This window comes from Falco cherrug, chromosome 8, assembly GCF_023634085.1.
Source record: "Falco cherrug isolate bFalChe1 chromosome 8, bFalChe1.pri, whole genome shotgun sequence".
In the NCBI taxonomy this organism is placed as follows: Eukaryota; Metazoa; Chordata; class Aves; order Falconiformes; family Falconidae; genus Falco; species Falco cherrug.
Window position 1 is genome coordinate 23,668,550 of NC_073704.1, and position 16,114 is coordinate 23,684,663.

Below are 16,114 nucleotides of genomic sequence, written 5' to 3' on the forward strand. Positions count from 1 at the left end.
TGCTATGGGGCTTGTTTAGAGCATTCATTCAACTCAGTGTTGGTTGCCTGTATGCAAGAAAGAGACAATTACTTCTGATCTGTATTTATCAATACTTTAAGGACCACAGAGGTGTCGTTGCCTCTTGGAGTCTCAGCTCAGGCAAGCCAAAGCAGTCACTGCACTCATGCTGACACACAGAAAGGTGGTCCTGAAAGGTAGTAAGTGAACCTTAGCTACAGAGACTGAGGTTTCTGTGACTAAGCACTCCAGTGAGAGAGAGAAGGGGTAGCATTTCCCACCCGATAAGGGAGGCCCATGATGGTCTGTCCTGCCACACACATTCTGGAAATGTCCCAGCATGTGGCATCTGGAGCCACCTCAGCTGCTCGATGGGGATCCAGGTGGTATGAATATCTGATTTGAGTTGCCAGAGCTCTTAAACAGGTTGTGCTCCTAACAAAGGAAGAAAGTAGTCTGTGTATTCACCAATGATCACAACTCCAAAAAAAAGGCACTTGAAGGCCGTTTATTGCAGCACATCGTAGCAGACGACTATAGCGGCAGTTGCCACATGTGAGGTCTGAGAGTTGGAGACTGAAGGGATTCCCCAGCACAGAGGGAGGAAGGCAGGCAGGAGGCCCTGCCCTGGAGGTCTGTACTGCCAGCACACAAGGGGAGCACAGACGCTGCCAAACTGTCAGCATCAAAAGAACTCTGGCATTGTCTGCCACTTTGAAAACTTGCTCCCATTTACAAATTAAATCCGTGTAATTAATGTAAAGGCACTAAAGGCTATTTCACAGACCACCGTTGTTTTTATTATAGCTTTTAAAAACCTTTACTAGATATACTAAGTGGTAACTGCAAAGTCCACATGCATCACATGAGCATCCCTGGGAGAACGGTTGCAGTAGCATAGTTAGATGTTCTTGTTCTTTGTTTTCTGGGATTTTTGTTTCTTTTGTTTTGTTTTCACAATTCAAATGGTTTAAATGTTACTAATCTAGATTTGCTGAAAAGCTCTGTGAACTTTCACGGAGCCTGGTCTGAGTTTGGAGTTTGTAACAAAACCTGAAACCAGGCGGGTTTCATGTGGTTTTGAATTTCATTGTGAACGTTTCACCTAGATGTTGAAATAGGCTCAAAGTAACATTCCCATTTTGAAAGTCTGTGAGAATTTCCCATTCAAAAGGATCAGGACTGTTTGGTGGCATTTTAAACAAAGAGTGGAATTCATCCATGTACAGATGAGCTGAACAAGGCCTTCACTTCAGCCTAATTCAAACCTCAAAATAAGGACTTAATATGGTACATAAGCCTTATGCTGACCTGCACAGAGGTGAATGTCGACCCATACAAACATACACTGCATATCTACTGTTTCAAGTCAGGCTATTTTAATGTGGCATGAGAAGCCTGAAGGGAAGAAAAATACAGGAATATAAAATGAAAATACTGAGGTTAATACAATACTAAGACTGATAAATATATTCTTCACTGGTCAAAAAATTTCAAAAGCTCTGGTGCTCGTCTAATAATGCCTTATGATAGTTGCCATTGTTTTCCTGCATCTACAAGTCATGGAGCTCTGTAGTTGTGTAAGAAACTCATCTTTCGCTTGAGAGAAAAAGTGCATAGTGCCACAGGAGAAGGAATCCAGATGTATGAAAAAGCAAAGACAAAAAGAGTCATTTTTGTGTTTAATGATATGATTTTTAGACCAAGCTCATGACCTTGAGACCTTGACTTCTTATTTGCAGTGCTTGGTGCTGGCAACACTAGCAGAGGCAATATGCTGTGCTGCAGATTTCAGCATCGGAGATTACTAAGTGTAATATGTATAGTTTGGTCAAATTAGTGAACAACATAAGCTACTGACATGCTGCCTGCATTTGGAACAGTCGTCTGCCTGCATTAATGCCAAAGCTGCCACTTAATATCCAGTAGCTCTTGTAGAAAGGACAATGGGTGGCTATCTGCACAGGTAATGGGCTGATCCAGGCATCGGGCCCATTGCTTATAGTCAGCCAGTGCTGAGGGCAGGGAAAAGGTGACTTCTATAGACTTCTGTTGCAAGTTCTAACATCCAGTTAAACTGTGTCTACATGTATGTTTCATTTTCATTGGGACATGACGGGAAGCACAAGAAGTTTCGCTAGTGTAAGCTGTATGTGCTCTAGAACCAACTTCCTTGCTTCAAAACACCTTGTTATTCCACTAGCAGTGCTCTCCTTACGTAGCAGCACCGGCGTTAGCACTAGCGTTACCCCTAGATGCCCAAGCAAGCTAGGAACACCTTCCGTATCCTTAACAAGCCAAAGTTTGTCTAGCCATTTTGCTCTGTCCTTTTATTTCCAGTCTCTCTAGGCACAGCTTTGTCGCCCAGGGGGCTCAGGCCTCCCAAAAGAGTCTTCAGCTGGTGAAAATAGTTTTGGGTTGACCGAATCACTTCATGGACCACATCAATCCGACAGGCCTTGCTCTCCTCTCTTTTCCATTACCTGGTAAGATAGGGACTGGCTGACAGCTCACAGTAGCTTCTGCTGGCAGCTACTTGTGAGTTTTATTTCGGCCTACTGTATTACTGAAAAGGAAAACAGCCAGGAAAACAGCCCATTCCTGCTCCCTCCAGATGCTAACCCCCTGGCACTGGTCTCCTCTGCCTCCTCCAGAGCCCGTAGTCCCACTGCATCTTCCTGTTTTCCTAGAAAAATGTAATCCATCTCTTCCACATCCAGGATGGACAAACAGCCCTTCCAAGCTGGTCTTAACTCCTCAGCAGGGCTGGGAAGGGGGGAAGCTAAACCGCTCCGGGAGGGACCCCGAGGCAGAGCTCGAGCAGCATCTGGACAGCGTGGCTTCTTCCCCCCTAGAAGAAATGGTAAAGATGCTCTGATCGCCTCATCAGGTGTAAAACCAGGAATGCAAGTCCGTCCCGTGGGAAGCCCTGGCTCCCCTCTCCGCAGCTGCGGTAGCGGGAAGGCAGGCGCGGGCGTGCGGAGGGAGCAGGGTGCCCGTGAGACCGGCACGGCGGGTCGGCCACGCTGGAGAAAGACCTGTTTGCGAGAGGCAGCATTACCGGTGTACAAGAGGGAGGGCCCAATTTGTGCTGTGTGGCCACTTTATGCCTTCCCTGCCAGCATAAAGAGGCTGTAAAGGCAGTCTAACGGCCCCCCGGGGAATCCCTCTTATGCAAGGGGAGTCCCCGGCAGCTGTGGGCCGGGGTAGCTGGCTCCCTGCCATCCCCCGCCGAGCCGGGGCTGGGGAAGTGCGGGCAGAGGGAGGTGTGGCTGCCGGGGCCCCTCAGCCATTGCCGGCTACCGGGAATGCCTCGCCGCGGCTGCTAGCAGCCAGGCTCCGGCGGGCAGCGGCCGGCGCTCCCCGGGAGCCAGCGCCGGCGCGGGGCACGTCTGCGGGGCGCTGGCCGCCGCCCGGGCCGGGACGAGCCCGCCGCGCGCGGGGCACTTCCACTCCGGCCATTTTCCTCAGGCGGCGGCGGCCAGTGAGCCCCAGCACCGGCCGCCCGGAGACGCGGCGCGGAAGCCGGCCGGCGAGGGAAGCCGCGCAGGCCGCCGCCGGCCGAGCCGGGACGCTCCCCGGCCCCAGGCGGGGAAGAGCGGGGCGGCCGCGGCGGAGCGGAGAGGGGGTCGGCCGCGGCCGGGGGAACCTTCGCGTCGGCTCCCTGCCCCGCGGGTGCGGGCCGCCGCTAGGCCCCGGCCCTCCCCCGCCGCCCCGCGCCGCGGAGCGCCGCCGCGCCCGGGAGGGAGCCCGGCCGCCGCCGCCGCCGAGGGGGCCCGTGCCCCGTCCCGCCGCCCCGGGGAGCGGGAGCGGGGCCGCGGCGCGAGCGCCCCGCTGCCCCCCGCGGGAAGCGGCGGCCCCGGCGCGCAGTGCCGCGGAGCGCCCCCGCCCCCCGCGCCGCTCCCCCTTTGAAAACTGATCTTTGGCTCTTCGCGTGAAAGTGATTTGAATTTGGCTCGGCGGCGCTCTGCGCAGGCGTCCAGCTGCTGGCATGCTGGCTCCTTGCAAAGCAGCTGTTTTGGGTTTGAAATTCCAACATGGCAGAGGCTGCAGTCAGTCTTCCCTTCAAAAACTTGGAATGATTTCAAATCATAGGCACCTTCACTTAACCCGAGCCCCCATTCATCAGCAAACACAGCGGATCGATGCTACTCTAACCTATCGGGTTGTTGTACCAAATCTCCAGGTAAGAGGATCTTTCTCGCGCCCCCCCCCTCCCCCCCCCCCCCCCCCCCCCCCCCCCAGTCTTTCTACCATCGTTTGAAATTTTATTTAATCTTAAAGCTCTGCGAAAGAGCCGCGTGGGGGGTTTTGGTGGGTTTTTTTGTTTTGTTTTTTGTTGGTTTTTTTTTTTTTTAATCGCCTGCTCGTGCCCTAAATATTTTGCCTAATTTGCAGTCGTTTTCTGATACTAAACACTCCGCTCTGCTTTCCTAATCGTAGTCTGGAAAGTACAGATATACAATCGCAGTGCATGGTTTTTCTTCCTTGATCGTTGCCAACAATAGTAGGCAGATTAAGAGTTCGCGATTGCAAGCTCCCTCCCCACCTCCTCCTCCTCCTAATTGGATTTATTTTTAAGTTGCATTGAAAACAATAAACTGCAGGTAACGCGGGGCTGGACTTTGAGGCAACTAACTTCTGAGCAAATAAGTGCAAATAATCTCACAAAACAAAAGTTAGGTTAAAATTGCTGTGGCTTGACTGGGGGGGGGGGAGGCACGGATATGTCAGAGGAGCTGTTGCAGTGAAATGTAAGCACATCATCTTGGAGGGGGTACAGCGTGGTGGGCGTATTGTTGGCTCGGAAGGGAGAGAAAGATGTATAATTTAATGGTATATACAATCCACTGATCCTATTACTATCCTCCCTGGAGCTCTTGTTAGTTTCAATGGGAGTGAGTGAAATTGACATGGACTTGCATTCCTGGTCATGTGCTTTTTTTCCCCCCTTTCTTTCTTCTCTTGTGATCTGAGATCCCCTTTTTGTTGATGTTGCTTTCCCACTTAATTATATGCATGTAGGTTAAATGAATACCTGACGAAAGGGCCCACGTTTCAAGGCAGTGACATTTGATAGCTGAGAGGAAAAGTGGCTTTAATGAAAAGCAACCTTTGGAATTCCTGCTTGTGAAAAATCCAATTCAGCTTTTTGTGCTGCCAGCAAGAAATGATCAGTAGCACCAGTGTTTATGGTATGTCCGTTTTGGGATCTACTTCCTTTGCATCTAAATAGCAAAGACAAATTTAAATAGCATGATAACGCACTGAGGACTCTGCATGCAAATATTTTGTAATAAATAGCTAATGTTTAATAGTATATTTTCACTTGTGTATATATATAGGAGCATTTTTTTCTCTTGCTATCATTTGTTTATAATTTCTGCTTCGATTGTAGCATTAGTTTTGTCCGTTGTATTGATCTCAGTTGTAAAATCTAAAGTTGCATGTTACTAGCAGTGCACTATATACACCACTGAACTCCAGTGGTGTGTAATTTAGAAAAACTCAGTGGCCGGAGAAGGCAAAAATGTGTAGCAATGAATATATACACCTATACGTCTACATACTCGTGCATACATGCCTAAAATGCTTCTTTTCCTTGTGCAAACTAATAGTTTTTTAGTATATATTTGAACTCCAGCTGCTTTTCCCTCTCTTACTTTCAGCATAATCATCTGCTAGAGGTTTTAACTGATGTGGGGTGAGGGAATGTTTTGCATGTAAACAAACAAAATTACTGTTGTGGCCGAATGTTTAATATTGTATAATAAGTGCATTTTATGCTCAGTTTACAAGTGTCTGGTTCCCACTGCTCTGTTCTCAATGTGTAACAGAATGAAATAATCAGGTGTTGAAACTGGCTTCATTTTAACGGTCACTCTCCAGCCCCCCACACTGCCCTCTCCTCCAAAAAAGTCAGATAAAATGGAGCATGGGGAATTTCAGTAGATCTCCTTCTGGTGCAGTAGATACACCTCTAGGTATGCAATTAAGGTTAAGGAACTAACAACAGAAGTGACTATTAGTCTGTTTTCTGCAACCAAAAAGAGGGTACGTTCACTTTTAATTGCATTTGGTAGCAACAAATAAGGATGGAGAGAGACCCTAGGAGAGAGAGTGTGTGTGCGTGCGCGTGTGTGTGTGTTTGGGATAAGGGGGAGGTCTGGCGTGTGTGGCTGATGATCTCTCGTAATAACATATCTGAATGCAAGAAAGAAATTGAGAGAGCAGTTGCACAACGTACACTCCTATTTTGGTGCTGTAGGTGACTATATTGCTAAACATATCCTGGGTGCTATATGATGCGAGTGATCTGATTGCGTTTTGCATGTAGAACTTGTTGACTTTGAAGCGATCAATAAGGCGACTGTTTATTTTAGATGCACATAATTTGCCCTGAGAAATGTTTTAAGGAGGAGAGCGAGCAAGAGCAGAACATTTTTTTTCTTTCTTTTTTCTCCTTTTTTTTTTTTTTTTTTTTTTTTTTTCTAGAGCTGTTGGAGCAAATGTGATTGCCAGATGGGAGATTTCCCTCTGTGATGTTAAAGCTGTAATATATATTCAGAGCAGATTGGACTGCTGCTTGTGATGAGGAGGATATTACATTTATAAATTTTAAATTGGGAATCGGACAGTATGCTGAGAGCTGAAATTGGATGGTGTGGACAGTTTGGACTGTTAAATGCTATTCCCAGATAATAATAATAATCATAGTAGCAGTAATATATATATGTATAATCAACATGATACTATTAGGCAGCTATATACATTCTATGGCACTTAAGTATATATTTCCAAATATGATTTCTCCTCACTTCCCCCCTTTCCTAAAATGTTAGGGATAGGATGTGGTTGGGAAGGGAGTTTAAAAGCCCACTGTTAGGAGAAATCAAACATAATCAGGTTCCTGTTTGAGGAAAAGTTTTGCTACAATTCTTGTTGCGGATGCACCTCTTTCTGAGTTTTTGTTTTGCCCATGTATGTGGCCTGACAGTGCCACAATCCTGAAAGGCTGGAAAGTGGGAACTAGTCACACTCCAGCAGCTCTGCTGTTGCAAATTAAAAGTGTGTTGTGGTCAGGAAATGAAAGCTACAATGTCTCTTTTGAACAAGTCGTTTATCAAGAGAAACATCTATCAAGCAGTGACTTGTCACATTGATCCTCTAAAAGTTAGGTCCGAAGTGGAAGCTGCTTTGATGTTTTTGATCCCAAATTTATAAAATTGAAAAAGCTGGAGAGAGTAGGACTGATTTGCACTTAGAAATGACTCTGCGCTGGGTGTGACAAAATCATCAAGTATCTGTGATACAGAGCTGGTAAACCAAGGAGGTATCAGATCTTCTGCCTAATTTTTATTTTCACGTTGAAACTTTAGCTTTGCCACACAGGCATCTCTTTTCATACTTTTAAAGATCCTCTCAGGATGCCCATGCTTTATTTCATCAGGGATATTTTCTTGCTTAGGAATACAGCTGTTGCTTCCAAATTGAACGTTTTCCCCTTGGTTTTGTGATAGTATTTATAGAGTTCAGTTTGAGAGGGCAAATTCAGGGGTTTTTTTTGCTCTTGTCTTCAGTCATGTTTCTTCTCTATTTGTGATCTGTTTCCACCTCTCCTCCCTGTGAAGCAAAGTTTTGTTTTGGTTTTTTTTTACTGCCAAAGTAATGTTTATTGCAAGTAAGGTACATTTGAAGGTATCTGTTTGCACAGCTTAAAACATGAGTTAAGAGTCCTGTTAAGTGTGTCTTCCCCTTCTCATCCTCTTTTTGATTCCATTTTTGGCATATGAACCACACTTTCATTCTCAACAGGAGCAGTGTATTTCAAATTGAATATCAAGTCGAAATCTCAAGTAAAAAAAAAACACAATAAAAACCAAAACAAACAAAATACCAAAACAAAGTCTAAATTGATCTTTTATCTCTACTTATTTTCAAACATTTCAATTGTTCAGCAACTTTTAAGAATAGTTTTTCATTTTGCATGAAGTTTCTGTTTGGATTATCAAAGAATCCCTTTGACAGAAGAGGGTTTCGGTGTTTGTTGGGTTTTTGTTTTGTTTTCTATTCGGCTAAGGTATGAGCTAAATCATCCTTAAAGCAGGATGCTTTGACTTCTTCAGTGTCATAAATGAGACTAATATGCTTATGAATACTTGATAGGGACCCATTTGCAAATAGGCAGCAACAGCAGCGTGGTGGGAGTTTTGGTGAGTGTTATACTTGCTAATTAATCATGTTTGAAATGAAGCAATCATAGCATGGTAATAAAGGCTCATTGTTGTTTGATGTTTGTAACAGGATGTGACTCCTACACAAATCTGGTGGGTTTGGGGTTTTTGTTGCTATTTCCCCCCCTTCATAATAAGATACCTTCACTACTCAATCAAATTGTTTTCATTTATTGCAACATCTGTGGAAGCATAGGGAGTTTTGCTTCTCTTTCTAGCAGGTTTTAGAAACATGAAGATTGTATTGTTATTGTTATTTTCATTATACAGTTCATGGGGAAAAAAATATAGTCTTATGTCATTATATAGTCTTATGTCATTAGATGTTCTTTAAGACTTTCTTGTTAAAGCCCAAAATTATTCAGGGTTTGTTTTTTTTTCCCTTGGTATAAAAAGCCTACTACTCTTTTTTTGTTATAATTAATAAAATGGCGCTTCATGAACTTTTGTGCTCTATTTGCTTACGCATATGTAGTAAGGGTTAGCAACTAAAAATATATTCCAGAATACTTTGCATACTAGTCCTTTAAGAATTAAACTGTAAAACACTTGGAAGGTGTTTTTGTTTCCTTGTTTTGGTTTTTAATATGGATCTGATCAGATATGGCATCTTTAGGCTTTATTGTTCACCTTTCAATTAATAACTACTGTATACAATGGAGAGAGATGTGATAATCTCTTTCAGACTGCAAAGCTTTAGTTTCAAAATTTAATTAAGGCTATTTTATGCTGCATGAACAAGGTTTGAAATCTGCTTTTGTGTAGATGCTCTCCTTCTTTTTAAAAATATAATTCCTAGAGGAAAATTAGTCTGAAGGTTTCTGTCAATACGTTTCTTCAATGAATGCATACAAGAAACATTGAATATAATGACTGATCTTCCTGTAGTCTTAATCATCAATTAATAGGCTTATCTGCTTGTTAGGAGTGGGTTTAATGGTACGGAATCAGCGTGAGATCTGTGTACATGAAACATTTGTATGTTGTTTATAACAGACTGAGTTTTGATCTAGCATTCCTAGATCTAATAATAGAAATATTTGGCTCTTTGCCCTCAATCAATATATCCCTTAATAGAACAAACTTTGCATAATACTTTCATAAAGTGCCAGATGTATTGATACTGAGTTGATAAATTTAATTACTGGGGTTTTACATTGATTCATTGATCTTATGATTGGAGGAAATTGTTCTGCAGACATTTCTGAAGTATTGAGGAATATTGTATATCAATAAAGCTTGACTAATTGATCAATCGGCACTTTTTTCTCCTCCTGAGTCATTGATAAGAAAAGGCATAAAAATAACTGTAAAAAGAATTTTGGATAAACTAATTAGAAATTCTTGTGTGTTGTTAACAGAGCAGATGAGAAGCAAAGGTCTATGCAGGTGGGAAAAACATCAACTTTGAAGTGGAATTGTGCATATTGGGCTCAATCCTTAGCTGGTGTAAAATAGTTTAGCTGTAAAGAGCTACAGTAATTTGCAGGTCCCAGGTTTTGGTTTTTTTCCTTCTTTTTGGTGTCTTTTTTCTCTTTCTTTTTTCCCTTTTTTTTTTTTAGTACCATTCTTTGGCTTATTGGAAGCTGTTTTAAATCAGATATTATGGCTACCAAAATATATGGAATTTTAGATAAGTATCTGATCCAAAATGAATAGTATAGCTATAAAATTCATTTGAAGAGCTGTAAATTCAGGATTGCATATCCCTGATATTGTTGCAGAGTATTAAACTCTTGCTGCTAGAGATGCTATCCTCTAAGTGAAAACTTATCTTTCTTATGGGAAAGATCGCTTCAAGGAACTCTAGGCTGGGAAAAGGCATGGAGGATTTTTTTTTGTTGCTAAAATAATAATAAAACAATTTCCAATACATAGAATTAGTTATAGAAATATTTTCCAGGTGAAAAACCTTACTGGAATACTTGGCTTTATTTCTGTGAGGCATGTGACCTTTTCACCCTATGTCAATGATATTTTTATAGAGCGTGTGAGAAATGTGAGCATAAAGAAAATTCCGTAAGATTTTTTTTTTAAATAGAAAAGAAAAATCTCTGAATCTCAAAACAACATATACATCTCCCTTAGTAAAACTGTATTCCTTTAAAGTATGATAGCTAATACAGAAGAATAGAGAAAATCCACTTGCAATATGTTACCATAGGTTCGACAAATACAATCTTATCCTTCAAGGAGCAAGGAGTCCTAGACTGTAATGGAGGTCAAAGGAATTCTAAGGCTTTCAGTCTTTTAATAACTGTACCTGCCACCCCCCTGATCTGCATGTTAAAGAGAATGCATGTATATGTATTATGTTTCTTAGAAGATAATTTGTATTTGCAGCAACCTACTAAATACAAGTGGACTTTACTACTACTGCTTCTAAATACCTGTTGATGTTGGCCTTGCTGTGTGTCTAGTAAGGGTAAAATAGAAAGAGGAATACTTGGTCAGTCTTGGTTACTTTGGGTCTTGAGAAACTGGGTGGGATGGGGGGAGATCAGGCTTTGACAAGCCAGTTTGAGAATGGGAAGAATACTAGAAAGTGTAATCTGCCCAAAGCTCCACTGAATAACAGCATACGGAGACCTCTGCAGTGATGAAAATGCGGAGTCTGTGCTTCCTTTTTGCTGAGTTATATTGCTATGGAGGTATCGGCACACACAGTATGGTAATAACAATATTGTATGTCTGTTCTTATAGTGCTAGTAACGGTACCTGTCAAACGTATCATAATGCTGAACTATCTGTTTAATCATATAAGCAACACTCCTTACTACAATTGCTATTATATTTGTACAATAGAAAGAACAGCCATGTGTTATTATATTTAAATAATAGAATAAAACTTTGTTCTTTAAACTGTTTTTCTGCATATGGAAAAACCTAAAGTTTCAGGTGTCTCAGCTATAATTAAAAATAATGCAGCTAGATGACTGTCATGTCACTGGCTGATATTTTTTTTTTACTAGTCTGTTAAGCTTGTATTCTGATGTGCCATGAAATGCCGAAATAGTAATTACCAGTCATATTATTTAACTTACTGAGAAACTATTTTCTCAGTTCTTTTAAAGTATAGCACAGCTACTGCTACTATGTTGTTATTTCAGATATCCTGATAATGATGTGGACAAAAATGTTGAGATTATTTTGATGTGATGGCAAACTTTGGTGGTGCAAGTCCATTTTCGCTCTAGGTTCTTTGAAATCACATATGGCTTGGAGTTTTTGTTATCTGTTTTTAACCCTTTCATATTCTACTTCTAATGTTATGTACTCTTTGTTAAAGCATATGGTTCATTTTCTGTATATGAATTGCTCAATGCATGGAGATGTATGCCACAATTTATTTTGTGTGATATTTTTGAATGTTTGCATGTGTCAAGCTGGTTATAGATCGGTGATAAATTGGCTTCAGTAATAAGTATCTACTTTGCATTAATACTCCAGTAGTAAGAGCATACTGTGGTCAAACTTCATGATCTAAGGTAGCTGTCTCACATCTAACTGAGCAAGGTCTGAATGAATGATTCTCTGTTATGGGTCATAATTAAACTTTTTGTTTCTCATCTTCAGCATGATAAAATACTTAAGGGACACATTAATGCATGTTTTCATAACTCCTGCTTATCCGAATGGAATTGGGAAATGCATATTGAGAGGAGATGGGAGAAGGGGCTGGACCTGGTGGGTTACACGGGTTTGCAGCAGGAATGTATCTTCATGCTCTCATTCAAGGGTTATTTTTTGGCCTGATTTAGAACAACTGCTGTTTGCTTTATATTATGTTGGAAATAACATCTGTATTTTCCCCCTCTGTCTCCTCTATTCTAACACACAGGCAAGTAATTAATAAAAAAACATGTACAGAGTGAGCTTGAATTACCACTTCATAAAACTATGAGAACTGCTGCAAAGATATTCCTAGACAGTACAACAGATGTTAATGTGTGTACGCTTCGTCTGGAGACATAGTGAGGGGAAGAGCCAACAATTATTTTGTATTACTGAGTGACAGCAGAGGGTGGATGGGAATGATAAAGTTATATGCAGAATGTATTAATCCCTGACAATAGTATCAATATTGACATTTTAAATATTATGAATAGATAGTCCTGCTATACACGTTTTTGTGATAGCTGTGCTTTTAGATTAAAAGTAGCTATTTATATACCTTACGGCTCAGTGTGGTCATGTTGAAAGAATGGACTTACTCATCACAGATTCTGAGAAAGTGCAGGTTAACATCCTCTGTCTTCTTTAGACCTATCTGATTACTTCAGCCTCCTGTGTTGACACAGAGAAAGAAACAGCTAGATTCTATGCTGGAAGAATAAGGTCTGCAAGCAGTGACTGATATAAGGTATCCCATTGTGATACCTAAACCAAATTTTAAAAAATCAAGCATCCTTTTCAAGTAAAACTTGAGAAACATAGAAAGGAACAGCAAAGATGTATCTGAACACACTTGAAGGTGCACCATTTACTTTCAAAAGAGATCTTTCCCATCACTCGTGGATAGCTTCACCATGAAGAGTGATATCAAAAGATCTCAGAAAAGTGACTATTCTTTTATGTCTTTGGGAACTCAGATGCTTACAAGATTGTTTCTGAGAAGGAAAAGAATTGATCCTATTTTCAGTCCCTTGTTGTTGGCATTTGTGGACCACACCACTATGTACAGCATTGTAGAAATATACTCTAGTAGATGAATACAATTCTGTTTCCTCTTGCAGCTTGAAAAGAATAGTGCAATGTTGCTGTATGTAAACTCAGTTTAGAAAATATGTTTCTGTGAATCCTTTCTTGCACTCTATAAAATTGTTTTATTTAAAATACATACGGAGTTTGCTGAAGATCTTTAAACTTAATGGATAGGTCATCTGCGTGATTAAAATAGAGAAATTAAAATTTTAAATAGTATGCATTGGCTTTTATGAAAGTAATACAGGCTAAAAGTCACATGTGATAATTTGTGAACTGGTATCCCCATTCAGTCAGAAAATTGATGGCTTTAAACTAGCAAGATACAGTTATTTTTAATATGGAAGGAGACTGTAAATTTGCTAACTCTTTAGCTGAATGTACACTTAATTTACAAAATTGAGTGGTTTTGTGTTTACTAGTGTTAGATCTGCAGCTTTATATTAACTACATGTCTATGCTCATCCTGTATTGAACATACTATTCAGAGGCAGATGTTCTATTTTAAAGATAGTAATTTTTCATGTGTCTATAGAATTTCTGGCAATTCTGTATTTCTTACTCTTTGCCTTTGATAAAAGCTTAAATAAATATATTTTGGAAACTGTTCATGCAGCAATTAACCTTTCTTAATCCTTGATTTTCATATTTTTCTTTGACTTGCATACATTTCATTTCATAGTCCTATCCTGTGTAGGCGTTCTTTATGCTACAACACTAGTGTATTTTTCCGCTTTCAGTTTAAAAACTTTAGTGGCAACATTAATTTAGCTGATATGGTAGTCCTATTGAAAAAAATAATCTATTATTCAGATTAATGTTAGTGTTTGTAGAGAACTGAAGCTGAAAGTCAGTAAATCCTGTGTAATGAGGGGTATGAAGCACTTCTCGTTATTTGGCCCCTAGCACTTGTCAATGCGACAGTCACATTAAAGGCACACCTTAATTTGCAGAGAACATCTTTGTTGAGACACGTAGTTAAGTAAGTTTGAGAAGCTTTTCTTTAAGGTTTTTAAAAATTTTATTTTAAAGTTAATGTAGGTGAAATATATCTCATCATGTGCTTATAGAGGCTGTGAATAACTAATACCTTAACAAATAATATTTTTCAAGTTTTCACTACTTAGAAATATTCAAAAAGTTCTAATGTGATATTTCTTCCATCACTGAGCAGATAATCCGTAAGGTACAGAATAGTAGACAAACTGACACTAGTATTCATTGGGCGAAAAAAATTTCACTGCTAATTAAGGAAAGATGTTTTCTTATTGAGCAATTAGCAAACACTTTTCTACACCCCACCCCACCCCCTCACCCCCTCCCGCCCCTTTCCAAGACGTCAGCTGTTTAGAGATAGTAGAAGTCGATGCTTTCATTCATGCCAGGCAAGTCCTTTTGGCTAAAGTTACTGTTCCTTTCTGTTGCAGAGCTGCTACAGCAGCTGCAGTTTGAGCTTGAAGGCTCCGAGTGGCTGAGATAACATCACGAATAGTATTGCATCTCTGCAAGTGCAAGCATTTCCACTTTTGGGTGCTCAGTTATCAGAGGCTCTGAGTCCCTGCAATTTGTAATGACTTTGGATATTCAGGCGTAGAACAAATCTTACAAGCCAGGTGATGGGTATTATAAGGAATTTCCCCAGAAAATGGTAGGCATTAGCTTCATTTGTACTTCCTAAATGCTACAATCTCCCTGTTTGGGTATTAATGCTGTATGATAGAGTAAATAAGGTTTTCGATTTTTCCTGCTTGTTGTAAGAATACATTTTAAATTCATCAGGGCAAAAATACATGTGTTACATAAAGGTATAAGGAATGACTCATTTGCGATTTTGGACAGAGGAAACTTTAAACTCCGTTTGTTACTGGGTAAATGTTGCAAGGAGCAAAATGCAGAGTAGATATTGCTGTTTCAATTGCAGAATCTCTCTTAGTTACCTTCTCCCTCCTCCTGATCCCCTTCTCCCTCCCCACCCCCCCTTCTTTAAACAATTATGGGCATTGTGCTCCTTAACAGTGCATAGTTACTGTAAAGATAGATGTCCTCAAATAATGAGTTTCTAATAATAATCAGAGAGAGTTAGATTAAACTGGTTTTGTATAGAAATCTTACAGTGTGAAAACGTACACCTACAATCCCGAGATATATTTACAGGAGCTAAGACTATTTACAGGAGACTAACCCAATTTTGTATCTGTGGATGTGTGCAGGGAGGGCAGAGTAGAGGCGTATGTTTGTATGTGCCTATGTTTTTGTTCACCTGCTTTAAAGACTTCAGAAGATTATTTTTTTTTAGTACCAATTTCTATTTTGCTTTCTGATGACCAAATATGTTTTACAATCACAACACACTAATTAGCTTCTGTGATTACACTGGAAAGCTTGCATCCTTTCAAATGACTTCTAGCCATGCTCTCCTTTCTCTCTTGCTTCCCCCCACCCCTCTGGTCTTCCCCACCCTCACCCCCTGTATGAGGTTTATTACATTATATTTGTTGCTTTCTTCCTTGTTCAAAAGTTCTGAAGGGAAGTAAATGAAAGTGCTAAGCAGCAACAGAAAAAGAGTTGTCACTACATTGGCTAAGAAAAGCATTTTTCCTAACAGGTCCTCGATCAGCAAGGCCATACAGTAAATAGAGCAAAATAGTTTAACTTATGTTTTAGAAATACATATGCCATTTAAATGGAAACAAACCCCCAAATCTCCCACATACCTTTTGGGGGTTGGCGAACAAAAGCTCGCTTGTACGCTCCAAATTCCCCTGGGCCTTAATTTGCAATACCATTATTTAAGCCTGGCTGATATAAACCCATTGCAGAGAAATAGAAGCTCTCCTTCCTGGCTTTTCAAAGCCATTCCGTGCCCCCCTCTCTCTGCCTATCAGCATCCCCCAGCCCCCTTGCCCCCCACCCCCCTTCCCAGCCTCTCAGTCTTACCCTGCCACTGTGGAAGTCTTCTGTATTTGAAATATAGTAAATGTAGAAATACTGCACTTCTATAACACGGGGAAGTGCCATTCTGCATGGTTTTACTAACGTCTCTACCAACACACATGTAATTCTATCTTCTGACTAAGATCAAGGCTATAATCACTTTAATATCTGTTGTGTCCTCTACCAGGTGACCTGCAGTCTTTCATTGTAAAGATAAGAGACTCTGATATAATAAGTTATTT

At 40.8% G+C, this 16,114-nt stretch overlaps 1 protein-coding gene across 5 annotated transcripts in view; it reads left to right on the plus strand.

Annotated features, from left to right (window-relative positions):
• Positions 1 to 3,684: 3,684 nt before the first annotated feature.
• The window catches only part of FIGN (fidgetin, microtubule severing factor), a 106,590-nt gene continuing 94,160 nt past the window's right edge, over positions 3,685 to 16,114 (plus strand). For 3 of the 5 annotated variants that reach the window (XM_027810685.2, XM_027810683.2, XM_055718970.1), the window contains exons 1-2: positions 3,685 to 4,186; positions 5,026 to 5,195. Coding sequence is in view for 2 of the 5 variants with exons in the window: in XM_027810683.2 (XP_027666484.2) it covers positions 5,171 to 5,195 (25 nt within the window). In the remaining 3 variants the exon portion in view is untranslated. The remainder of the gene's footprint in view (positions 4,187 to 5,025; positions 5,196 to 16,114) is intronic. The other 2 variants (XM_027810686.2, XM_027810687.2) reach the window with 1 other exon arrangement.